Here is a 25,797-nt window from a genome sequence, read left to right as displayed (position 1 = left end):
AAATGCCTCAGACAGATGCCAGCTGAAGGACTGAATCACAAAATGGCTTTTCAATTCTTATGTAGAGTGACTTATGAACAGTTCACATCCAGGCTCGCAGAGGGACAACTGCGGCCCGTCAGCTCGACTCACAGATGCAGTACTACGAGCCGTCCGCTCCCAAAGGAATAGCAACATAGTAGCTTGCAGAGGTACAGGCACAGCATCGTCTTAGCTCGCAAAGCAAGAGAGCTGTGAGCCGATGGACTGGCTTCTAACGGCATAGCTGCGAAGTGGTGATGTTGGTCAGAGGGAGCGTGAAAGGATTATCTCGCACAGACAGAGCTCCGGTATATTAAATTGCCCCCAGGACCTTTCTTTTATATTTTCACTTGATGCTAGAAAGCGCGCTTTCTGGACCAAGACCTTTCTCCCTAGAAAATTTGGCGTAATGCCATTCAGCAGTTTGACCTCTAGCCTTGTCTAAAGTTTCCTATGGAAAATCCATTGAGAAAACACGTTTTCACACCCCCACATAGCTACCTGTCGCAGGCGTAATTGCTGTTGGTGTGCAGGTCAGTGGTCTAGTTGTCAACATGTCACGGCCACTCCCTGAGGGGAGGTTTGCACACACACCATACCCATCCGGCAAATGCATCACAGGCCATGTGACCACGCAAATATAATGCATGGACAACGTCACATCCTTTATTGCCGGTGGTGACTGGATGACGGACGCTCCACGGGTCTCAATCATAAAGAGTCCATGAAAGTTGCGCAGAGGATTAGTCGCACCCTGAGCTGTATGGCTGTCTGGGGCCTACTATCATGTGGCGCAGACTTGACTTGCACAGGGTTAGTGCCACCCGAAGCTGATGTGGCCGTCAGTGGTCTACCACCACGTGGCGCGGACTTGAGTTGCACAGGGGTAGTCGCACCCTAAGTTGTATGGCGTCAGCAGCCTACTACCACGTTGCACTGACTTGCAATGCACAGGGTTAGTGGCACTAGAAGCTGATGTGGTCTCTGCCATTGATGACTCAGGACTCAGCGACATGTGTGGGATCTGTTGGGCCATGGAGCGGGTCCACATAATGTGCATCAAGCCATGGTTGCGGGACTGGGCCCTGGAGCTTTCAGGGGCACGTGGGATGCCCACTGGTAGACACTCTAGTGGCAGCAGGTAATTATTTGGTCATGGATGAGCAGGGACAGCAGTGTCTCTCTCTCTCTCTCTCTCTCTCTCTCTCTCTCTCTCTCTCTCTCTCTCTCTCTCTCACTTCCCTCTCTTCACACTCTCTCTCACTCTCCTCCTTCCTTTCCTTCCATCTCTCTCTCTCCCTCTCCCTTCTCCCTTTCTCACTCCCTTTCTTTTCTTCCCTCTCTTTTTCACTCTGTGTTTTTTTCCTTCTTTCTTTCTCTGTGTCTCACTCCTTTGATATGCACATTACACGCATCTTTATTTTGTGCTTTATTTTCCAGGCTGTGTCGTCGACATTGATGGACCCGACAGGAGTCTTATGCCTTGTTGTTATGTGTTGAGTTTGTTAAATTTAGTTTATCCTCTATATGTACGTAAATTAAAAAATAAAGTTGGAAAAAAAGAAATGTCAATAACATTTTTGGTCGTTGCTTAAGTGCTGTGTGACTCTTTCTCGTTCTTATTACTGTTATTTGGTGGTGTCCACCATGGTGTTAAATTTTGGGGCAGTTATCGTGGGAATACTGGTGATGTCTGCAGTTTGCACCAGCTTCTGAATAGTGTGTTAGATGTATCTCAACTTTAGTTGCATTAAAGTGCTGATAATGAGATGCAGAGTAGGCGTTCCCGTGAAAAAACACACGAGTTGCACCTTTACGTTTTATTCTAAATACAAAAATCCTCTATTGAATTGCACTGTGGTAGTGGGTGCATTTACAGTGTACACACAAAATCAATGAAGAAATCTCATTGTATTTATATTGATTGGGAATAGTGGGTCAGGTGCTGGATCTTGACGGGATACACTGCCCAGTTTGTTTATTTTTCTGTACATGAAAAAAACACATCACAACTTTCACAACAAAAGGCTAAAACTGCGATGCGAAACAAATTCCGGCGATAAGCAGCGTTAGCACCAGGCATTTTACTGCTTTCTACTGGTGTTTTAAGGAAAAAATTGGTTCTGTCGTGCTTTCAATTACTTTGAATGAGTAGCAAAAATTGGTTCTGTCGGGCTTTTAATTACTTTGAATGGGTGGCAACAGCTTACTTATAACAAATATGAATGATATAACACACACAAAAAGAATTATTTAAAAAAAAAAAATGTGTATGCAAGAGAAAATCAAATAATAAAGGCTGTTGCAATTTACAAATTAATTTGCAATGTGCAGAACGTGACTGTAGTGTACCAGTGACATGTGGTGATTAGTGATAAAGATAGTCCACTATATACAGAAACAATTTGTGCAAGAAAAGGGGGGAAAAGAGAAATCATAAATGTCCTTATTATTAGCACATATGCTTAATGATCCAGTGACGAATGGGGCTGTGATCATCAGCGTTGTGTAGACATTTGTAATACGCTGACGTTTCGACCCTATGTATAGTGCAAAAGTGGAATTGCATCCAGGTCTTCCTCAGGGCAGGAGGGGGGAGATGGCAGCCTAACGGTTAATTTAAATAACAGTGTCAGGTGTGTGTTATAGAACAAAAGTGATTATTCCAATGTATGGCTTTCAAGGGATGAAGCTTACCCAAAAGTGGATTTCTAGGTATCCCTGCAACTGATAATTTCTTTGTCAGGTAAGGAGAGTAATTCATAAGGAACTCCACCAGCCGGTTTGGAGCCTATAGGAAGATAATGAACTGAATCACTGACTGAAAAGAGTGCTTTTGCTAATTATAACAGGCAACTGGGAGGGCTGTGACATTTCTCAAAGATGTATTGTTTTCGCCTTCCACCAGTCGGTTAGAGTCATACTAGTGCCAGTCCGATGTATTTCTGAAATAAATACTGAGGACTGCAGAAGTCATAGTTTAAAATAAACTTGACAGCGTGACGCGCGCTTTGTTTAAAAGAGCCCTAATTAACTCTCACCGTGATCTGGAAAACCCTCCGTCCATCCGTGATTGAGTTCGGAAATGAGGGGCTCAAAGAGCTGAGGCTATAAACAGTCTCTTTGACGTGAGACAGACGTGCACGCTGGCTTGTGTTTCGGGAGGCGTCACATGGGTTAAAGCGTGTACGTATGGTTGGAGCCGATCGGTTATCTTATCACCAAACCGGGCTGCTGATCATGCGGAATGTATCTACTACTAAGCCTATGGAGAAGCCCTGTTGCGCGCTTAGCATAAAGAAAGGCATGCGTGTTGATAAAAAAACGACATGGAAGAGCATGCATATATCGAGTGTTGTGCATTTCTGAATAAGGCCTGAAATAGTGGTACAACATGAAGAAATTTATTTACAAACAGCAAAAAGTGCATTGTTAGAAACATATAATCACTTACGGAAATGAATTGTATTCAGTGCTTTAAGTGGGAAAAAAACCTGGGGGTGCTCTAAAAGGGGCGTGGTTAATGTCTTGAAGGGGCGTGGCCTATCCGAGTAGGGGCGTGGTCTAAATCAAAACAACTAGCACTGTGTGCTTAAGAAAATCATGAGTACCGGCACTTCTCCGTGTTCTCCCATTGAGTACCGGGACTTCTCCTTGTGTTAAGAGAGTACCGGTACTCCTAGTGGCATGCTGTGGTCAGTCTCTAGGTTATGGGTGCTTGACAGTTAATGTCGAGATGAGTGGATTCCGGCGCTAGGTTGCGGCTGCAGCCCTACACTCCGAGCCGGCATTTGATAAGATAGCGCCTTAGGCGGAGAGAAATTTGGCGCCCTTGCTAATAGAGACTGAAATGCGGCAGCAGGGGGTCCTTTTTGAGTTGAGCTAAGCAGTGACTGCCCCCTGAACCCAAACGCCTCGGGACCTCCCCAGCTCACCTAAATCACCGATAGTTTAGCTGCCTCACGGTGATGGGTCTGTTGGTGTGTGTATCAGCAGGGGTGAGACGGTGAAAGGAGCGCGAAGAGACGGGACAATGAGGTGTTAAAACAGGCCGGCCCTGCTCACACCATGACAGCGCAACAGGACAGGAAGACACCTGTGTTTTTCTAAGCTAGAGGTCTCGACATTGGAACAGTCGCGCTGTGAGTTATAGGGAAAGTTTGCAGATCCGTTGTCTGTCAGAGTGCCTTGAAAAAAAAAAAAGTCTGCTTTCGCGTAAAACTTCTGCTTCTCATGTTAATGCCCTCGGGCTAAGTTCACGCTATATATAGTTACAACAAACGCTAATTACACCCTGCAGCTATGGGCAGAACTTGGCCAAAGGCACTTTGACCATTGAGGAAGAAAATGCTGATAGTGTACAAGGCTGCCTTGAAGCCACGCCCCCCGACACGCACCTCCCAGGCTCACCCCTATCAATTTGGTGAGTACCGGCACTTCTCTTTTTCCATTTAAAGCACTGCCTAACAGTGCAGCAACAGTGGGCAGAGTCTGAGCACCGGCAGTTTTTTTTTGGGCCCTCAAAACGGGTCCGAAAAAAAAAAAAATAAAGAACGGACTACCTTTAGTAGCCACGAAAATAGAGCCCGATAGAGACCCGTTTCGAGGGCCCCCCAAAAAAACTGCCGGTGCTCAGACCCGGACAGACCCGGCCCACTTAAAGCCCTGATTGTATTTGTACATTAAACGGTGCAATGTTGCACTGGTTGACACAATTTACATGGCATGTTATAGTGCGGTTGCGAGATCACACAAATGGAAGTGCAATGATTCAAATACATAACTACTGTTAAAAATTAAGTGTGCCATATTGCACTTATTGACACATTTTACATGTAGATGATATACCATTTGTACATTAGATTACGCTTTTTTACACTCTTAGCACATTTCCTAATACTTCATCAAGGTATAAAATAGAAATGGGCTCAAGTCTGGGTATATTAGATGTACATAGCAACGAAGTACATATTGGTTGGAAATGCTGTGTAGCTAGATCGAAAGTTTAACCATTTGCCTATAAGTTTCCTCAAGCTCATTTAACCCTGTGTTTACACAGTCTAGAGTGTGGATCCATCTGCATTCATTAAGGTTTAGTAGTGAGACCAGACTGCCTCCTCTGGGGTGCAGAGTAATTTTTTTCAGAACCCACCCCTGTAAGTCATCCACAGTGTGATTGTTCTGGGAGAAGTGCTCAACCAAGCGAGCCCCCTGGACCTTGCAGCGTATCCTGCATTGATGCTGCAGAATTCTGGTCTGGACCTTTTGGGTCGTTTGACCAACGTAGATCTGGTTACACTGGCATTGTATGGTGTGAATAACATTTTTACTATTGCAATTGCTATATTGTCGCAAATGGTAAGTTTTTCCCATGTGTTTAAATGATGAGCCAATCAAATCATAGTCTCATGGTTTGCTATTACAGCATTTAAAATCACCAATCAGGGGTGGTAGGTTGAGTTGCTGCCGAATGTCCGGAGGTTTTACAGTCTCTAAGTATGAGCTGACAACAAATTCTTTGATATTCTTAGCTCTTTGAAAGGCAAAGAGAGGTTTTTCTTGGAACCCAATGTCAGTACCTACTAAATTCCAATATTTCATTAGTACCTTGTTTATTTCGTGGCTACGTGTGTTGAATGTTGTTACGCAGACCAACTTCTCAGTGTCTTCTACTGGTGGTTTTATCTCTAGAAGGGTTTCTCTTCGGCAGTACCAGACACGTTTTCTTGATTTGTTTAGGAGGCCTTTGGGGTAACCACGATCTCTCAGTTTTTTGATCAGGACATCCGTCTCTCTGTAGAAATCGCTTCTTCTTGAGCAATTTCGCCTTAGTCTTAAAAATTGTCCGTAGGGTAGATTGTCCCTAAGACTTCTCGGAAGGTGTGAGTCATATTTAAGAGTGGTGTTACGTTCTGTGGGCTTCCTGTATAGTGTAGTGATGAGCCTCCCATCTTCATTCATCAGTGTGATGGCCAAAAAAGTGATAGTTTCATTGTTGTAGGACATGGTGAATTGGATGTCAACAGTCTGTGTATTCAGCCATGTTTTGAATTCATATAGTCTCTTTTCTGTCCCTGTCCACACCATCAGGACATCGTCAATGTAACGCTTCCATACTGATATATGGTCCAGAAAGGGGTTTGAAGGATCGTATAGGTATGTGTCTTCATAGTCATCCATGTAGAGATTAAGTAGACTTGGGGCAAATCCAGCCCCCATAGCCACACCTTCGCATTGTAGGTAGTAAGTGGTTTTTTATTTCAAAATATTTTATTGGTATTTTATTGGTTGTTTCAAAAGAAAGCAATATGTACAGTACATCAAATAAGAAGACATAAGGACTAGACAAGCGAAAAAAAGATAAACTAAGCAAAGTAAAGTAATCAAAGTAATAAGTCAAAACACAAAAGCATTAAGTAATCAGGTAGGTGTGTCTGAATAACAATTTTTAACACAGGTATGCTTGGCTAGTGTTAACCAGCAACTAAGTAGAGTAACAGTTTCGCATAATGTGACTACATAATCAGCAAGAAGTGTCTTAGCTCAGGGACTAGAACGACTCGGATATTGGTGTGAAACACTGATCGACGGGGGGTGCCAATAGTCCGATAAACGAACTCTAGAGCGAGTATGATGTGGGGAGCTTAGGTTATCTGATCTGTTCATGGTGGTCTGTGTGAGTTAAACTAGAGATCAAGAGTGTCCCACATGCGTCTAATAGGGGCTTTCCATGGAGAGTTCTGGAGCGCTATGTTGTCAGCCCCTCTTAGGTTGTTGATCCAGTTTAACCAGCAGTTAAAGGATGCTTTGTGTGTATCTTTCCAATTGTTAAGTATGATCTTAACTGCTGCTGTTAGAAGAAGGTCCAGCAGCACCCTATCTTCTTCACTCAGTGACTCGGCTTGGAGGTGACCGAAAACCAGTGTCAATAGATCTCTTTTAGGGGAGAAAGAGAAGAGTTTAGATATGAGTTCGAAGACCTTATCCCAAAAGGGTACAACACACTCGCACAGAATTAGCAAATGTTCCAGATCACCTACTTTATCGTTACAATTCCAGCAGATGGGATAGTCACAAATTTTGTGTGAGTGTAAACGGACTGGTGTCCAGTAGACCTTATGCAGTAACCAGAACTTCGTCTGGGATAATGTAGGGCTGATTTTGTTCCTCATGACTGTGGTCCAAGTTTTGGACCAGTCTGTCTCCAAGATCGGGTAGGAGGAGTGTAACTCCCAGAAGGATGTGAGCTTCTTATTTAGAGTAGATCGCTGTGAGCGTATTCATTTATAGATTCTGGAGACCTGGTGGCCCAAAATGTGCAGCTTGGACAGATATTGTGGGAGGGAATGGGGTAGAGATGATCGTTTCGCTTTAGTTAAAGCAGCCTTTATTTTTAGGAAGTAGTAGAATTCAATTGGTTCTAGGTTGTATTTAGCCTGTATTTCCCTATAAGTTAGTGGGTGGGCTCCGTTATAGAGTTGCTTGGGAAAATCGATAACCTTATTAATCCATGATGCGTTATGTAGGGTATTTCCTTTATATAGAATTGTATGGTTATCCCACAGGGACTCAAGATATGACTGTTTCATGCTGATGTCTAAAATTTAGTAGTAAGTGTTTTGAAAGACAAAATAGTTCTTCGTCATTGCTATTTTAAGTAACTCAACCAGAAAGTCTGTGGGAATCCACACTGGGGCAGGTCTTTTATCTAGTGTCCTCCTTATTACATCTATGTCGTGATCCTGGGGAATGCTTGTGTACAAGAAGGAGACGTCTAGTGTGGCTAGAAACTGTGTTTGTATATCAAATGGTTGGTTTTCTATCAGTTGTATTGTGTGCCTTGTGTCTCTTAAGTAGGATCGTGTCTCTGTCACAAACGGCTGTAGAAAGCTGTCCAGAAATTGATTCAGAGGTTCCAGGATTGAGCCACATCCTGATACAATCGGGCGGCCTGGTGGTTTTCGAAGGTCTTTATGTATTTTGGGAAGTGTGTATATGGTGGGTATCCTTGGTTCACTCTTGTTCAGAAAGTTGTATTCATGTTTTGACAGAAAGCCTTCTGTCAAAACTTGATGTGTGAGAGACCGAATGAGTACAGAGATTTCTTCGGTTGGATTCTTTCTGATCCATTGGTAGCTGTCCGTGCAGCTCAGTTGGTTGTCAATTTCTGTGAAGTGGTCCTGGGTGTTTTGAATTACCACGGCTCCACCTTTGTCTGCTGATTTCACAACAATTGAAGGGTTATGACTAAGAGAGTGCAGGGCCTGTTTCTCATCCTTGCTGATGTTATGCTTGATGAATTTTTTGTTGTTAAGGAGATCTATAACTTCCTCCATCACAATGTTTTCAAACGTGAGTATCTTTTCACTCACCCAGTAGGCTGCAGGTAGAAAGGTTGAAGCAAATCTGAATTCAGTAGCTGTTTAGCGTTTTTTTCAATGTTCATTTTTCTTGAAGTGGTATTTTAGTCGTATTTTACGGAAAAATTGTTGCAGTTCCAACTTGATGTTAAAGTTGATGGGTGGAGTCGTCGGAATAAATGAAAGTCCTCTGGACAATATATCATGTTCGCTTTTTGTGAGTGTGTAGTCGGAAATATTGATGATGGGGTCTGTTGAGGTTAAATCAATCCGTGTGTCCAGGACCACCACTGTATTTTGCCCAGGTTCGTCTGAGTCAATAGTTACTTCATCTTCTATGGCAATTCTCTCCTCTGTGGCTAATGGATTAGCCGGATCAGCACCAGGAGGGGTTCTGAGGTCTTCTTCTGTGTTGTCCATGTCGGCTGTAGATTCAGTTCGGTTGAGCTAGCTTCATCTCTTTACGCTAGGATTATTATGTGCGCACTTAAAGATGGTCTTAGCTCTCTTGCATCGATGTTCGGTGTTACCATCTGTAAGTCTGTTACCAAAAAACCACATCACAACTTTCACAACAAAAGTCTAAAACTGTGTAAGCACTAGGGATTTTACTGCTTTCTACTGGTGTTAAGCAGGACGACTACCTGCAGCATGAAAGGGAACACAGCCAAGAGCCACACCGGAACACCCACAGGTGCCATAAAGTCAATGAGCATGATACACAGATACCCATGAGGGCCACAACACTCATCGCAACAACCCCAGGACCACCAACGCCCCCCGAACCCGCATCTGAGCAAGTGTGTCTGTGTGGTCATTGTGTTAGCATGATGGGCATGGGCCCTGCAACATCACAGTGTGCTGACTTCAGCGGACGTTACCATGTCACCTCAGTGTTGGCAGTGAGCCTGGATATGAAGCTGCGCATGCATCCTCCTGCATGCACAAGCGGCGTGTGCTGGTCTGTCGTACACAGGTCAGCGCAGGGGTGTGCCTATCTGGCAAGGGGAACAGGGTGTCACGGTCATGTCCGTGTGAAAGAAGTGCGGTAAGTGTGTCTCTGTGTTCTGGTGTGGCCACTACAAGGGCCGCAGCAGTCAATGTTGTAAAGTGGGATGCACCACCTCCAATGGCAGTGTCACGGTGTGATTGGAATGCCGCAGGACATGCACAAATAGGCATTACAATGGAGTGCCATCGGAGTGCACGGGATACAACAGCGCAGCGTACAAAAGTGTGGGGGCTCATGGGAGGGAGGAGCAGCTGTTTGGCAATGTAACACCCAGTGAACCTGCCAATGTGCCACATGCTGGACATCTCATCCATGATGACCAGGGTCGCAGACATCCCACAACACCCACGACCGGCCTTTGTACACATCCTGTAAGAATGCAGCTGGAGAAGTTACTGTAGGGATGAAAGGTTCTTTGTCTGAGCTATCTTGCGCTAATACATCTGCTGCTCTGAGAAGGTACTTGCAAGTGGCCAGCCCCCCCTGACAGATACGATAATATTTGCATCCGTCTCCCACACTATGCACTGCCCGATTTGAGAACGAGTGCACATTCCCCACTCAAAAGTCCTTCGTCGTAGTTAGCGTGCGTGAAATGGCCTTCACACGTACTCCCACCACAACCCTGCCCTTCACCCATTGCACAGAGACCCGGCTCATTGCAACAAGCTGTGCCATTTCATCCACAAGACTGGCACACAGCAAGCCAGTGCAGCTACAAGCAGAGCCACTGACGCAATGGCAGGGCATCCTGAAAACATGGTCGACTCCATTCACGTCCACCTATACCTTGCACGTCTGTTGCATGTCCTGGGTGCACTGCCTTTGGCACTGCTGCAGATCACTTACTGGCTGAGCTTCCACTTTGCGGATGTCACCAGCGTTCAACCTGTCTTGCAATGTCACACGTGCCTATCTGAGTGGTGCATGGACGTGTGCCTCTCCAACATGTGGGTAGCTGACATGGATTATGATGGGTGTGTGCTCCCCCTGTTGGCCCACGATCAAGAGTGTCATGGTGATGCCCGTTTATGGCATGAATTGATGTTTGGCATGCATGTTGGAAACTGGGCCTGGGAGATTGCACGTGTCGTAGTATGCAGTGAGCAAATTGACCCACTTCCTGATTCTGCTTTGGTGCACATTGGGTAGAGTGGTTGGAGTCAGCATATCTGTCCCGGTCAGCTGATGGATTACGTTGACGACATGTCAAATATTGTGGCCAACCATCACTCATTAGAGATAGTAGCTTACGCAGCTGCACTCGCGTTCATAGACGAGTGACAAGGTACCTGCAACCACGACTCGATGTGCCACATTGCACGTGTCCCGCGGCATCATTTGACGTTGTGCATCTAGTCATATGTCCCAAGACGACAGTGGACATGGCTGCATTGGCATCGACTCTTGTCCGAGGCGTAGACAACCAACGCTGCTTGACACTGACGTGTGTTGGTGATGGACTACCCTGAGGTAAACATGGACGTTTTCCTACATTCCTTATTTAGACATGCTGCTGCATTTGTCTGCATATCGTGGCTCTACTCTTGGCTGTACTGACACACACTTTCTTTAATAAAGATTCCACATTTTCACTTGTCTTTAAATGTGTTGTGTATTCATTTGTATGCCAATGTGTGTGTCACGGACTCTCTGGGTGCCTGCCATACGTGAATTGCTACCCCATCCGGACTGTGGGTTTGTACTTATGCGTTCTCATGTGCCTGTTTCGTTCTGATGCTTTTGGACGTTTATCCACCACAGGTGAGTGCATTTGTGTCCTGTGTTCGATTGTGCGAATGTTTGTGTTTGGACAACATTGTTGGATGTTGGTGTGCTCTGCTTCCTATGTGTGTGCTGCATTGTGTGTGAGATGTCCCTTCATGTGAGGTTTTGTTCACCCTTCTCCCTTTCACACAGTGTGGTTTTCACTTCTGTGCTTGTTCAGTGGTGTAATGTTGGCGGGTTGTGTGACTTGTGCTCCTTGTTGGTGTGTTTCATTTTGGCCATGGTTTGTCTGTAGTTGTGCTGTTCTTAATTATGCAGGTGTGCCATTGTGCCTATCTCCCCTCGTCCCCCCACTTCCTGCTTGTTCCTCTTCCTGGTGCTGTTGTGTCTGTAATTGTGTCACTCCACACATAAATATATGTAAAGTACAAATTAAAATAGTTCCTTGATTCTTTTAGATTGCAAAATGTCTCACTATTGGTTATTTTTGAATTTTCCATATAAACACTTTTTTTAATATTCAAGGACACATAGAAGTCAGAAGTGCAACGTATTTTATCAACACATTTTCTAGAACATTCTACAACACGTGCAGGTTAAAAGTTCATCAATTTTTTTTAAACCTAACGATATTTTTTGCAACATTTTCTCGAACATTTAACGGCATGTGCAGGTTAAAATGTCACGATTGTTTTAAGTTCGAACAGTGCCTTCCAAATACAAGTAGCAGGTGTGGTTGAGTTGACCAAATTTTATCCTATGATAGGTAGTCCACGTTTAAACTGCTTTTTCTTAACCAATCTCAAAGATGCTTTGAGATTAACTATTAAAGTTAAACAACTATTAAACACAAGGGCTCTTTTTAGAGCCACCTTATATTCCCAATATCGGTTCGCAGAGTGACAGCTGCGATCCGGCTAGCACAGGGAGACCTGCGGGCCGTTGGGCAGGCTCGCAGAGGGAGAGCTCTGGCCCGTCGGCTCACACAGGGAGAGCTTCAGGCCGTCAGCTCGCAAACGCACACCAGCGTGCTGGCTCGCAGAGGGAGAGCTCGAGTCTAATTCATAAAGGGACACCAAAGGGCCAACGGCCCTGCTAGCAGCGACACACCTATCACCTAATGGACTGGCTCGCACATGTACAGCTAGGGACACGACGGCTCGCAGACACAGACCTGCGAACCGATGGACTGGTACTGCTTTATGCTTTAGGGTAGTACAGTGGTGTTTGTGTACTGTAGATGGTTTGTGCTGGAGGTAGTGTTTTAGGGTTTAAGGTAGTGCAGTGGTGTTTGGGTAGTGTAAGAATCGTGCTGGAGGTAGTGTTTTAGAGTTTACGACAATGCAGTAATGTTTGGGTAGTGTAAGGGGTCATGCTGGGAGTACTGTTTTGGGGTTTAGGGTAGTGCACTGGTGTTTGTGTAGTGTAGGGGGTCATGCTGAGAGTAGTGGGTTAGGGTTCGGCAGTGCAGTGGTGTTTGGGTAGTGTAGGGGGTCATGCTGGGAGTAGTGTTTTATGGTTTACGGCAGTGCAGTTGTGTTTGTGTAGTATAGGGGGTCGTGCTGAGAGTAGTGTTTTAGGATTTAGGGTAGCACAGTGGTGTTTGTGTAGTGTAGGAAGTCATGCAGCGAGTACTGTTTTGGGATTTAGAGTAGTGCAGTGGTGTTTGTGTACTGCTTGGTGTTGTTTGGGTAGTGTAAGAATTGTGCTGGAGGTAGTGTTTTAGAGTTTACAAAAATGCAGTGGTATTTGGGTAGTGTAAGGGGTCATGCTGGGAGTAGTGTTTTATGGTTTAGGGTTGTGCAGTGGTGTTTGTGCAGTGTAAGGAGTCATCCACAGAATAGTGTTTTAGTGTTTACAGTACTGCCGTTTGTGTACTGTAGGGTGTCGTGCTGGGGTAGTCTTTTTTGGCTTTAGGGTAGAATAGTGATGTTTGGTTAGTGTAGGGGGTCATGCTGGGGGTAGTGTTTTAGGGTTTAGAGTAGTGCAGTGGTGTTTGTGTAGTGTAGGGGATCATGTTAGGAGTAGTGTTTTAGGGTTAAGGGTAGTCTAGTGGTGTTTTGGTAGTGTAGGGGGTCGTGCTGGGTATAGTGTTTTAGGATTTAGGGTACTGCAGTGGTGATTGCATAGTGTAGGGGGTCCTGCTAGGGGTAGTGTTTTAGGGTTTACGACAATGCAGTGGTGTTTGGGTAGTGTAGGGGGTTGTGCTGGGGTAGTATTTTAGGGTTTAGGGTAGTGCAGTGGTGTTTGGGTAGTATAGGGGATCGTGCTGGGGTAGTGTTTTAGAGTTTATGACAGTGCAGTGGTGTTTGGGTAGTCTTTGGGTAGTGCAGGGGATCATACCGACAGACTGACTCACAGAGCTCCGAGCCAACGGACGGACTTCTAAAGGCATAACCGCGACCTAGTGATATGAAGAGAGGCAGCGTGAAAGGCGTATCTCACACAGACACAGATGCCAGTGTTGCCTCGCAGAGGTAAAACTACAAACCCAATGGCTTCTACACGGAGAGATGCGAGCTGTCGGAGTAAATCACAAAATGGTTGCCAACACTTCCTGGCTTCAACCATTCACAGCCAATAAGCCGCAAGCTGGTGCTTGTAATCCCTCAGCCAATCACATGTCAGAATTCTCAAATATCGATATCTGTAAAATTTGCTATTTCTCAAAAACTACTGAACGGATTTACACCATTTAAATAAAAGCGTGCTTTTTGGACCATCACCTTTCTCCCTGCCAAATTTGGCATACTTCCATTCAGCAGTTTCACCTGTAGTATTCTGTAAAGTTTTGTATGGAAATTGCATGGACAAAACACGTTTTAGGACCCTCTTTTTTCTCAGTCCCTCCTACACCATTCACCCCCAAAATTTCAATATAAGAGCTAATAAAAAAAAGAGAAACCTTTTGGATGATTTCATAAAGATTTGTCAAACAACTCCAGTTACAAGCAGATAGAAGGCTCCAGAAGGGAGGCCGCTCAACCCCCCTCCCAACATGAGTAAAGCGCCAGGGCTGCACGGCCCTAGCGCACCCCCGCAACCCCTGCTATTATTTTTTAAGAAATACCCCCGGAACCTAGCCCACCCAAGGGTCTCATTAAATAGAAAACCAAGAACCCGCGACCCCAGCGCAAATTTTTGCTGATTTTTTATTTTTAAAGAAAATTCTTTTCTGGGCCCTGGGGGTCCTTCTAGGACCCCCTGAGCAGGCCTAGGGGGTCAGGGTTTTTCTACCCTGCCCCCTTCTCTTCTTTTATACCTTTGTTTCTCCGTTTTTGGGTGCCTGACTTCTACCAAGCCACAAGATGGCTGCCAACACTTCCTGGTTTGGACTACTAGCAGCCAATCACAGTGAAGATCGCGCACGCGACTTAGGCTCCTCCCAGTTATCAAAACTTTTATTTTTCAAATTTCTCAGCAACTACTGAATGGATTTACACCATTTTTAAAAAGATTGCTTTCTGATCCTAGGACTATCTTTCTGCTAAATTTGGAGTAATTCTGTTCAGTAGTTTCGGCTCTATCCTTCCACAAAGTTTCCTATGGGAAATTGATTTTTTTACTCTTATTTTTTGAATTTCTCAAAACTTACTGAATGGATTTACACCATTTAAAAAAGAGGTTGCTTTCTGAACCAAGCTTTACCTTTTTGCCAAAGTTGGTGTAATTCCGTTGAGCAGTTTGGGCTGTAGCTCGTCGCAAAATTTCCTATGGAAATTAACATTGATAAAATGAGTTTTGGGACCCCCTTTTTTTTAGCCGCCGCTTGACGAATCACCCCCAAACTTTCAGGATAGGAGCTGACCTGGATAGACTTTTTTTGAGAATTTCAGGACTAGTCGTCAAACGACGCCAAAGTGTTTAGCAAATAAAAAAATGCTTTTCCTATGGAAACTAGGTTCTAACTATAACTAAGCTAATATATATATATGAAGGTGGTTTATTAGTAGGTGTCAGTGGTTACCTGCCACTAGTAATTTGGCCCCAATCACAATATAACTTTCAGTCAAGTTCTCAATAATTTATACACTTGTTCCACCCTTTGTAGCTTTGCAGGCATGCTTAACTTAGGAGACAGGTGTGTTAAGCATTTAAAACAACATTACAAAAAATAAGTAAGGCACAACACACTATAAAAATCCCACACCAAATAGGAATTTTTTTTATGATTAAAATGATATGAAAATGACAAAAATCCAATTTAGAGAACCAAAGATGTGAATTTGACTCCAAGATATGTATTTTTTTAAATGAAATACTATTCAGTGTCAAAAAATGCAAAACAAAGATTTGGGATATCTGGTTGTGCTTGACCGGGACAAAATCAAAGTTTAAGGCTGACCATGATGGAGCGTGGGTCTGATTCACTGAGCTGTAGATCCCAGTCAAATTTTTACCTTCAGACTTAGACGTTTTTCTGGAGCTTTTTCTCCCGAGGTCGAGCGAGGTTCTTCACCCGGTCATGTTTTGAGTCGACGATGGCAGCTTGGTTCAGTGAGAAGTCTCGATTAAATCCTGGCAGTGTTGAGCTCCAGAGCTTTCAGTAAGATGAGCCTAAAATCCAGGCCAGGTCACGGTTTGATATTGGTGGCTTAATTCTTGATGATAAGTTGGTCAGCCTATGGAGCTCTTCACCAAAAATTCACCAATCCAATGTTTCAGATTCTCTGAGTTGCTCCTTGAGATGTTGGAACTACAGTTCCCACAGTGCCCTGGCCAAATCCTTAAATGCCCAGTTGAAGGTGGTCCGCTGGGTTCCTCTTGGTGAAGATGATTAAGGTGGAGCTCTTTTAACCTGTTGCTTTCAGGAAGGACACCCTTTCAACTTTCAAAGCAAAGACTTGTGCAGTTCAAGGATCCAGCAGGGCAGTCCTACTTCTTGAAGTTTCCAAGCAGGGATCTGAGTTGTTGGGCAGCTCTCCCATATTTATCCATGTTTCTGGGGTGACAAGCAACGGGCACCCCTGACCGATGGGGTGCAGGATGCCACCCTCAGTTATGACAACTTCTTCCAAAGGATGGCATATTCTTTTCTCAGAAAACACTGTTTAAAATTTAAAAACCCCTACTAGAGCATCAGGTCTAGCTAACCCACATACTGCTGTGGCTAACTTTCCCTAACACTCCCCTATGAGCCTCACTGCTAATTCAGTTACTAGGGCTCTCATCTGGCTGGGGGTTCAGGGAATGGGGGTGGTCCTATTCTTTCCCTAAACTCTCATTCCATGTTTGAAGGCCAGTTTTGCTACCTAGCCCCTTCCAGCCCTGTTCTTGCAGAAGCTGTTCTCCTTCCACCAGATGTTTCCTTTGTGTCAATGCGCAACACTTCCTACCTCATCAGAGCAGTTTGGCTCAGCCTCTCAAAGGTTTGCCAATCAGGAGAGACTGCTAGAGGCTGTATTTTGGCACAACAGAAAAGCATGTTCTATTACTTCTTTTCTGTAATAGTTATAATAAATCTATCCTTGGCAGGTTGTTGGATCATTCTAACTATCATTTTTAGTCTTAGAATTACATGTTTTGCTCACTCCTTCCAATAGCCAGATTTTATTAAAGTTTAATAAACCATCCCATGTTAGGATATGGAGCTAATGCACTGCAATAGGGGAAAAGTGGAACTGGCAGTTTTCCATCACCAAGGCATAAAACACATCTTTGTACAATGTCCCTACTTATAATTACAAGGCACCCTACCCCTAGGGGAGACCTTAGTGGTGAGGTATATGCACAAATATGATATTTTAAGATTTTGGAAGGGCCTTTAATTCCAAAGTTGAATGTACATATAGCTTTGTTTTAAAGGCAGCCTGCGAAGCAGGGCTGCTTTTTAAAATGAAAGAAGGCCACACAGCAGTGGCGTCACTAGGGTTGGTGTCACCCGGTGCGGGTAACTCATGGTGTCACCCCCTCACGACTTACCGCATGGACCTCCTCCGCTCCGAGTCCGCTAGCCTACAAGCCCTAGATTAGATTATATCTACTTGCAAACAGTCACCAGTATACAACGGATCAATTCTGTGTGTATACAGAGCATGTGGAGTGTTATTTGAAAGTAAGAGCGATGTGTGGATGTAAGTGCAAACCCTCAAATTCCAACAGGCCAGGTTTTAACACAAGTACTTCCAGGCCCGATTATCCACTTTTCTACCATCCCTCTCCTCTGCACCTTATCTCACAGCTGAACTTGGGCCCCAGCCCCATATCAGCCCCATCCAGCTCTACTTTCATTATTCCCGTAAAAAACATTAGCAAAATCACCTTCAAACTTAAAACATTAAATATAGCAGTACATATAATTAGAACGCACTTTAAAATATGTTCCACAGTTGCCCTAATGACCTGATTGCTAATTAAATAAAAACAGAAAGGCAATGACAAGGCCGGTTTTATCGCTAGTATGTAATTCCGTCTACAGGGAATGTCACATGAAACAATGAGGATTACAAGATGTAGGAATCACATGGCATCCATACTGGTGGGCAGTAAATTTAAAGAGTGTTTGGGCTGGGGAAGCAAAAACTCAGGATTTAAAGCATACCGTAGTGGTTGGGGCTTGGCTTTACTAATAAAAATGTATATCGGCCCAAACTCTTTTTAGCAACATTAAAATAATGAAAGACAGGGGAGTTTCTAACTTTATAGTAACACAAAAAAAGTGAAGTTCTAACTATACCATTCATGTTTGTCTGCAGGTCTTTGATGACAGTTCATAGCCACTGTCCTATGTTAGGATTGTAACTTTTGAACTGCAAGTAACACAAGAATCTCTGTGACAAAGGCAGTAACCCACTGAGCTATCCAAATAAAATACAGTTTATCTGCATTTCAAAACTACCAACAGGCAAAGGACTGCTCTCCAGCAGGATCATCAATCACCAGTTCTCTGGACATGTTTTATTGTTGCCTTGCATCCATGGCCATGATAATGATGTGCCTTGCCGGGCTCTGTAAGGCCTTTGTTCACAGCAACAGCTGTGAACAAACATTGGACTATTGATGCTCAGGGCTTCTACGAGCCAAAAGAAGCTCGGAGCACTCCATTGTCTTCAATGGAGCGCTTGCCATTCCAATGTTCTAATAGCCTGTACAAGACTTAAGCCACGGGACAGTTGGGTATACACCTTTCTTTACATCAAGTGGTCAGTGGTTTTCGGGCCGTATTGCCTCAAATGTTCTTACCCAAATAACTGATTTAAAAAATAATGTATGTCCCCTGCTTATTTCTCCTTTCCCAAACTTGTAAACTTTGACCGAAAAAAGTTTAAATTTAGAACGATATAGTTTGTATAGGTGTAAACCACCAGAACTTTGCAGGCGTAGCTTTCTGTTGTTCCTTTTACTGTTCTTTCTTCATGGCTCTGGTCCGCACTAAACTGCACACACAGATTAAATACTTGGCATTGGCAGTAAGTCAATAACTATGCATTCTCCAATTACTATTATGAGAGTATAGCAATATTTACTGATGAAAAATGATTCAATTGCTGAAGCCTCATAAATACATCCTACTAATGAGGAAAACAATGAACATTAACGGATACCAATGAGTAATTTATCCCCCCAAAACAACTAAACATTTTGGCAAATCAAAACATACCACTGAGTCACAAAAATAAAAAATAAATTATAAGATGCTCCCACAGATCTGTTGATGTTAACAGATGTCTCCGCGTTAATCATAGCCAAACACGTATTTTTGCTCCATATCGTTTCCTTCTTATACTGGTATCTACCTCGACCCTGAATTCATATTACACTACGGTTATACTGATCTATTTCTGGTGTTCAGAGTGCTTTTAGACCTGGAGAGAGCAGAAGTAAATTACAGATGGCAGCCAAGAGTGGAACAGAAGAGGGAAGAAAAGAAAGAAAAGACTGGCAGCTAGGAGGGGCTGTAGGAAAATTGGACTACGGCCCAGTACTTAATTTGTGGGCAACAACACTCATTTCTAGGGACAAGGTCTTATTTTAGGAAGCAAGAGAGCAAAGGGAGGAAGAAGAAGGAAGAGAAAGGGTGACAAATGGAGAATGCAGGAATGAAAAAGAACTTAAGACATAGGACAAATGGGGGATACTAAAGAAATGAAAGTAAAGAAGGGAAGAGCTAAAGATGGAGCACTTGAGTAAGGGAAGTAGAAGTCAGGAGAGTGGCAGAAGATCTAAAAAGCAGGAACCTTTGTAAAGCTTGGGGAACAGGACATCAGAGAGTTGAAAATAAAAGAATAGGTGTAAAGATGGCGAGAGCTGGACAGGGAATAGAGGAGGAAGAATCGAAGGAAAAATAGGAAGTTGTCTGGAAGCACAGAAAGTCGAGTGAAAGCTAAAATGGAGTGACTGAGAGGGAAAGAAGACAGAGAAACGATGAGGAAATAAGGAACGGGAGGAAAAGAATGCATGCAAATCTAGAGAGACTTGGAGACTGGCGGCAGGGTTTGAACAGAAGTAAAAATGAAGAGAACAGAAGGGGACCCGGGAGGCAGGAATGGCGGTAAAAATGAAGAAAGTGTCAACAAAGGCACAGGCAAGAATGGAAGTAAAGGTGGGGAAGAGGTGGTGTGTTGGCAAAGGAGAGAAATGTAAGTAAAGAACAGGAAAGCTGGGAGAGGGAAATATAGAGAAAGTACAGAAAGAATGGGAATGAAGTAGAGCAGAGCATCACTTTAGGAAGGAGCTCCCAGGCAAGCAGAGCTGTTGCCATCAGCATTCTTCCCCCAGCCACAGTTCTCACAGGGCCAAGGCAATGGGCCAGGGCCTCTACCCGGTCCCCCAGGAGTTCCTGATGTCAGGCTGCCCTCAGGTTCCCTCCAACAAGGGAAGTTAGGCCCCCAGCAGTCAAACAGTCCTCACAGTGCATCTCACCACACAGGGTGCCCCGGGTCCAACGCGCAGGCACTCTGGAGCAGGGCACCTCACTCTGCAGCCCAGACTTGGGCATCATCGGGAGCACGGGCCCCGCCTAAGTCTTCACAGGGGAACACCACAGTCACCACTGCATCCCCCAATGGCCTAGCTCATAGCAGCTGGCGTCGGGGGGCAGGGGGTTTGGGGGGAAGTAATGTGCCCCCGTCCGCACTCACCGCATTCAGCTGCCTTTGCCTCTTGTTGGGCAGGCTGGGCGGGTCCCTTTGATCCCGAGCACAGCATTCACTGCCATGCAGCTCTGACGGTCGGTGGCCTCAGGTATGTTCACCTCTGCCACACCAAGACCCAGCACAGCAGGGCAATTCTACCCGACAGGGGCACAACAGAGGCACCGGCGGTCAGGCAGAGCAAGGCAGGAACGCTGCACCCCTCTAGTGATGACGTGACGTCACTGTCGAGGCGCGCAGACGCGGCGGAGGAGGAGACAGTGCGTGCTGCGCACAGGCACCTCCTGCTGAATAGAAGGTTTGGTTGCGATGCGTCGATGCGTTTCTGGACTGACTGGTTTCAATTTTGCACAGTTGCACCACACCACACCGACCGGACCGGCCCTTTGGTGTCAACCCCCGTGAGTTGCTCTGGTCAGTCAGGTGGCAAAGAAAGTAAAGAAACCAGGCTGTAACATTGCAGTGCCTACTCTGCCTTACATTACACTGCTAAAGTAACTTCTTCTTTGATGCAGACCCATCTCCACAGTAACAGGTTCTATTTTAAACTGAAACATCATCATACCTGTTTAATTTTCTTCCTCCCTTCTGAGTTTGGATAGTGAAGCCCCCACCTTCTCCATCCCTAACTATACAGGGGCACAACCTAGCTTCCACACAGAGGTTACCCACACTTGAGCCAAGTCACCATGATCAAAGGGTCAGGAGCCTATCTTACTTTTGGGCATTGGGTCTGCCTTCCATGCCAAGTACTGAGCTGCCATGAAGGCCAGAACCCAGCAGAGGCCACTGACAGCTGTCAGAATCCTGAACCCAGTAGCGCCTTCTCCATAGGGGCATTTGGGCGTCGCCCTACTGCTTTCTCGCAATGCGAGAAGCAGAAACATAAAATGGTAAAAACTACCATTTTATGTTTCTGCTTCCCGCACTGCGAGAAAGCAGAAGTGCCTGGTTGGGGCGGTAGGTTGGGCGGTCGTGCTCGAGGGCCTAGGGGTAGGGCTGGGGCCAAGTCAGTCAGGGCTAAAGCTTGTTTTAAACATAGCTTTTATTGGTTTCTGTGAGTTGGCATGATTAAAGCAAAGCCTGTCACGTATTAGACCCACTAGCACGCAAAGCCTTTGGAGCCCATGAAGAGTCTGTTTCATGCATGTCATGTTTTCCCCTAAGATGCCACCCTTTCAAACTGACTAGAATGCTGCTAAATTTCTCGATTTCTCCTACTTTGTCTATTCTAAACTTGAATGTGTTGCATTTTTTCCTGTTGTGGATAATTATTTAACACTTGCATATTTCAACTGTGCTTGAAAATCAAGGGCCTTACTAAATGGTTCTAGCCTTCTTGTGTTTTCTTGAAATGTAACTGTGCCTCCTTTCTAATCTATTTTGTTAGTTAAAGTAGCTTCCCTCCCATTAAAAATTACTGGTATACTATACTACCCCTTCAGAATTGCTTTAAAAAATGTTTTTGCATTGTACACACATTTTTATGAAAATGAGCTGTAAATAACATGATTTTGTCTAGCAATATTATTTTACTCAGTCCCAATTTGTCAAATGCATCCTTGCTACCTTCCCTCCGTGGAACTTGTCCTCAACATTAACGCCCTACCACTTTCAAAAGTCACCAGCCGCCACCTTAAGATCTCCACTGACAGGTGGCTGAGCTGCTTTAGGGACAACTGTGGATTCCTGGAATCTATTGTGCTGTTTAGTATGGGGACACAACAGTTGATGGACAGAATGCAGAACAATGTCATACATTCACCCCAGTACAGAGATCTGGGCCTAAATCCATCGTTTTGTGCTCACCATGCCATTCCAGTTTGAACCCAGCCATATGCAAATCAGTCTTGACCCTGTGCCTCATGGGAACAGTCCAGCCTGAACTGCCAATGCCAGGTCCTCCCTGGACTGGAACCAAGCATCCTAGGACCGGTTTCGGGGTTTCACCCCTCTACAGCCAGGATAGCTTGATTCCAGTGGCATGGAGAGCACGGTGATGGATCAAACCCGGATCTGTTGACTGGGTGTGAGTGTTTGGGCTGTCTTCATGATGTTGCGTGCTGGATGAATACCAACAAATTAAAACTCAATGCAGACAAAACGGAGGTGCTCTTTTTTGGCAAAGGCGCCCCTCCCCCCGCCGAGCTCTGGTGGCCGATGGCAATGGGTCCGGCCCCTTCCCCTAGCCCTTCGGCAAAAAACCTGGGGGTGCGCTGGGACAACAATCTGTCTTTTGTCCTGCATACACAACAGCTGATGGGGGGCTGTTTAGGTAAGCTTAGGAATCTTCGTAAAATCCTGCGACTTCTTCTGGTGAACTGCAGGATAACTGTAATCCATGCGACAGTAACATCTAGACTGGATTACGCGAATGGTCTGTTCCTGGGTATGCCTAAATACTTAATTCAATGCTTACAACTGGTCCAGAATGCGGCTGCGAGGCTGTTAATGCATATTCCATTCAAGCATTCTGTCTCTCCGCATCTTCTATCACTTCATTGGCTACCAGTAGCCAACAGGATCAAATTTAAGGCACTAACGTTGGCCTTTAGATCCTTGTTTGGCTCGTGTCCAAAATATTTGAGAGATCGGTTGCCAAGATACACACAGTCCCGCTCTCTTCGCTCCAACTGTCGGATCCAGCTAGCAGTTCCTCGAATAAAAAAGGCACGGCTGGGAGGTAGAACGTTCTCGGCCAATGTAGCGATGCTCAGGAATTCACTCCCCCCTGAGCTTCAGCAGGCTCCTTCAGAATCCCGCTTTAAACATTTGTTGAAGACGTGGCTCTTCACCCAACCTCGCTAACGTCTTAACTCCGGTATATGTATCTCTGCCTGTGTTTAGCGCCGGGACACCTCCGTGTGAGGTAGCTGTTCGCGCTCTACAAAATTCTGTATTATTATTATTATTATTATTATTTGATTGGTTCTGATGCTCCGTCCATCACCACCCCCTTTTGTACTGCTTTGTTCGCCATAAGTTGGCAGGGTATGCTCAGACGTGAGTCCCTTGCTCACTTTGCCACTGGATTCAAGCAAGCCTGGCTGAAGACGGCTGAAATGCCAGAAACCGGTCCTAGGAAGCTTGTTTCCGGTCCAGGGAAGGCATGGCTTGGCAGTTCGGGCTGGACTGTTCCCATGAGGCACAGGGTCAGACTGATTTGCATATGGCCATGTCTGAACTGGGGTGGCAGAGTGGGCTAAAGAACGGTGATGGATCAAACCTGGATCTGTTGACTGGGTGTGAGTGTTTGATTGGTTCTGAACAATCTGACGGTGTTTGAAAATGCGTTTTTACGCAAGATTACAAGCCTCCCTGTTAGCACTCCACTGCGTCCTTTACTGCTAGATTTAGGTAAAAAGCCACTAGTACATCTTGTGAAGCTTCGTCCAATACTTTACTGGCGCCGTCTTTGGTGCACAGACGAACTTGCACACTATAAGAGTGGCTTTAGCAATATATTAAAATCTGATCTATCACACAACATACACTGGTTGCGTAGTCTTAAGTCTCTTTTGGGCAGTATAGGATTTATTGAACTATGGAACGACCCATTAAACGCTATTTTCCCTTCTAAAGATAAGCTGAAAGCTATATATTGGGAATGGGTCTTCATGGTAGAAACCACGCAAGGTCTTTCCACCCATCTAACAGGTCGTTTTCTCGATCTAAAAGCTAGTCCATCCCTCGAGAGGTACTGGGATATAATCGAGAGGTCCTCCGATCGCAAGTTGTATTTTCAGTTATGGGTGGGTACTCTACCGGTTGCTGAATTTACTTCTGGATGGGGGGGCCATCAAAATAAATGTGACAAATGCTATAGATGCACAGAGGAACATGAATCCGTAGGACACTTGTTATTTTTTTGCCCTATGTATGCGGCCCCCCGGAAAACCTGGATAAAACCCGTTTGTAGAACACTGGGTATCAGGAGCTATACAATAGCCCTTCGTATTCTGAGTACTGACACTGCTCCTTTTATTTGTATAGCAGTAGCTAAGTTCCTAGGGTGGGCCTGGGGCATACGGTCTAAAGCCTTGAGACATGATGGTAACTCTTCGTAAACATCTGCAATTGCACTATGTGAATTTAATGCTAATCTCAGGCTGGAAATACAAATAACAATTCTACCAAACTGCGCTATTTTATCCTGAGAACAAATGTATTGGTTTTAGATTGATTATTTAGCTTTTCCGACGGTTGTTATACGAATTTAATTCTAGTTTTAAATATTTTAGGTAATTTATACTGTTTTTTATGATATGATTGTAATGTGCTTTTATGACTCAACTGTCGAATAAAGCTTGATTGACTGGTTCTGATGCTCCGTCCATCACCACCCCCTTTTGTACTGCTTTGTTCGCCATAAGTTGGTAGGGTATGCTCAGACGTGAGTCCCTTGCTCACTTTGCCACTGGATTCAAGCAAGCCTGGCTGAAGACGGCTGAAATGCCAGAAACCGGTCCTAGGAAGCTTGTTTCCGGTCCAGGGAAGGCATGGCTTGGCAGTTCGGGCTGGACTGTTCCCATGAGGCACAGGGTCAGACTGATTTGCATATGGCCATGTCTGAACTGGGGTGGCAGAGTGGGCTAAAGAACGGTGATGGATCAAACCCGGATCTGTTGACTGGGTGTGAGTGTTTGATTGGTTCTGATGCTCCGTCCATCACCACCCCCTTTTGTACTGTTTAGTATGGGGGGCTGCATTGTCTTGTGGCAGACACCATGCTGCCACTGTTCCTTCTGTCAGTGCAGGTGCAGCACCCTGCTGTTTGACAGCTGCCTTAGTGCCGTGCCAAATGTGGGTTTCTCACTTACAAGGCCTGAAGACCCTTGGCTCAATAGGACCCTTTCCCTGCTCAGGACGTCCGGGAGCCGTCCTGAGATATGGTGCGCGTGTGATCAGAACAGCTTCTGTCTGTCCTAGCACCCACCAACAGGGGAAGTGCTGGCACTTTCCCCGTGGGCCACCCTTCATGCTGGCCCCACAGGGTAGGACAGCGGAAGCCTCTCTGCTGCCCAGCAGCCACCCCGCCCACTCCTCCACTTCATCTAATGACGTCAGCATGCATCACACGCCGATATCATTAAATAAAACTGGACATGGTGGAAGCCATTTGCTTCTACTGTGTTCGGGACAGAGGAGGTGACTTTCTCCTTGGGTAGGGAGGATATTGTTATCATAGAGGAATCAGGGGAAAGGAAAGGGTTTTCCTTTCCTCCGATGTCTCTTTGAGCATTCCTGCTGCACGATTGCGTGATCTTGCAGCAGAAAAGCCCACAAGACACCAGGGATTGTTTTTTTTTAGTTTATTTTTTTTAATTTTCAATGAATACAGGGAGCGGCCCCTTGGGCAAGGGTTGCCCCCCTTATGGGTTTGAATATTTTGGCTGTTTCTGCCACCCTTTGGGGCAGATCAGCCTTGTGATTTTAGGCCCTCCTACCCCCAGCTTGGCTGGTAGATTATGTGTGGACTGGTTCATTATTTGCATATGTGACTGTAATGTTTTATTTTTCCTTTTTATTCTAGTGCAAAGCTTTTTGTTGATGTTTGTGGTTTCAGCAGTGGTTGATCTGCAGT

The 25,797-nt window shown here is 45.0% G+C and overlaps 1 protein-coding gene across 1 annotated transcript in view; it reads left to right on the top strand.

Annotated features, from left to right (window-relative positions):
• Positions 1-8,874: 8,874 nt before the first annotated feature.
• Positions 8,875-25,797, top strand: part of LOC146806287 (olfactory receptor 56B2-like) — a 32,302-nt gene continuing 15,379 nt past the window's right edge. Inside the window, exon 1 of the mRNA XM_085623933.1 lies at positions 8,875-8,916. Within this exon, the coding sequence (XP_085480059.1) occupies positions 8,875-8,916 (42 nt within the window). The remainder of the gene's footprint in view (positions 8,917-25,797) is intronic.

This window comes from Triturus cristatus, chromosome 8 (genome assembly GCF_964204655.1).
Source record: "Triturus cristatus chromosome 8, aTriCri1.1, whole genome shotgun sequence".
Classification (NCBI taxonomy): domain Eukaryota; kingdom Metazoa; phylum Chordata; class Amphibia; order Caudata; family Salamandridae; genus Triturus; species Triturus cristatus.
The sequence above is the reverse complement of the archived record's forward strand: the minus strand, read 5'-3'. Positions and strand labels throughout refer to the sequence as shown.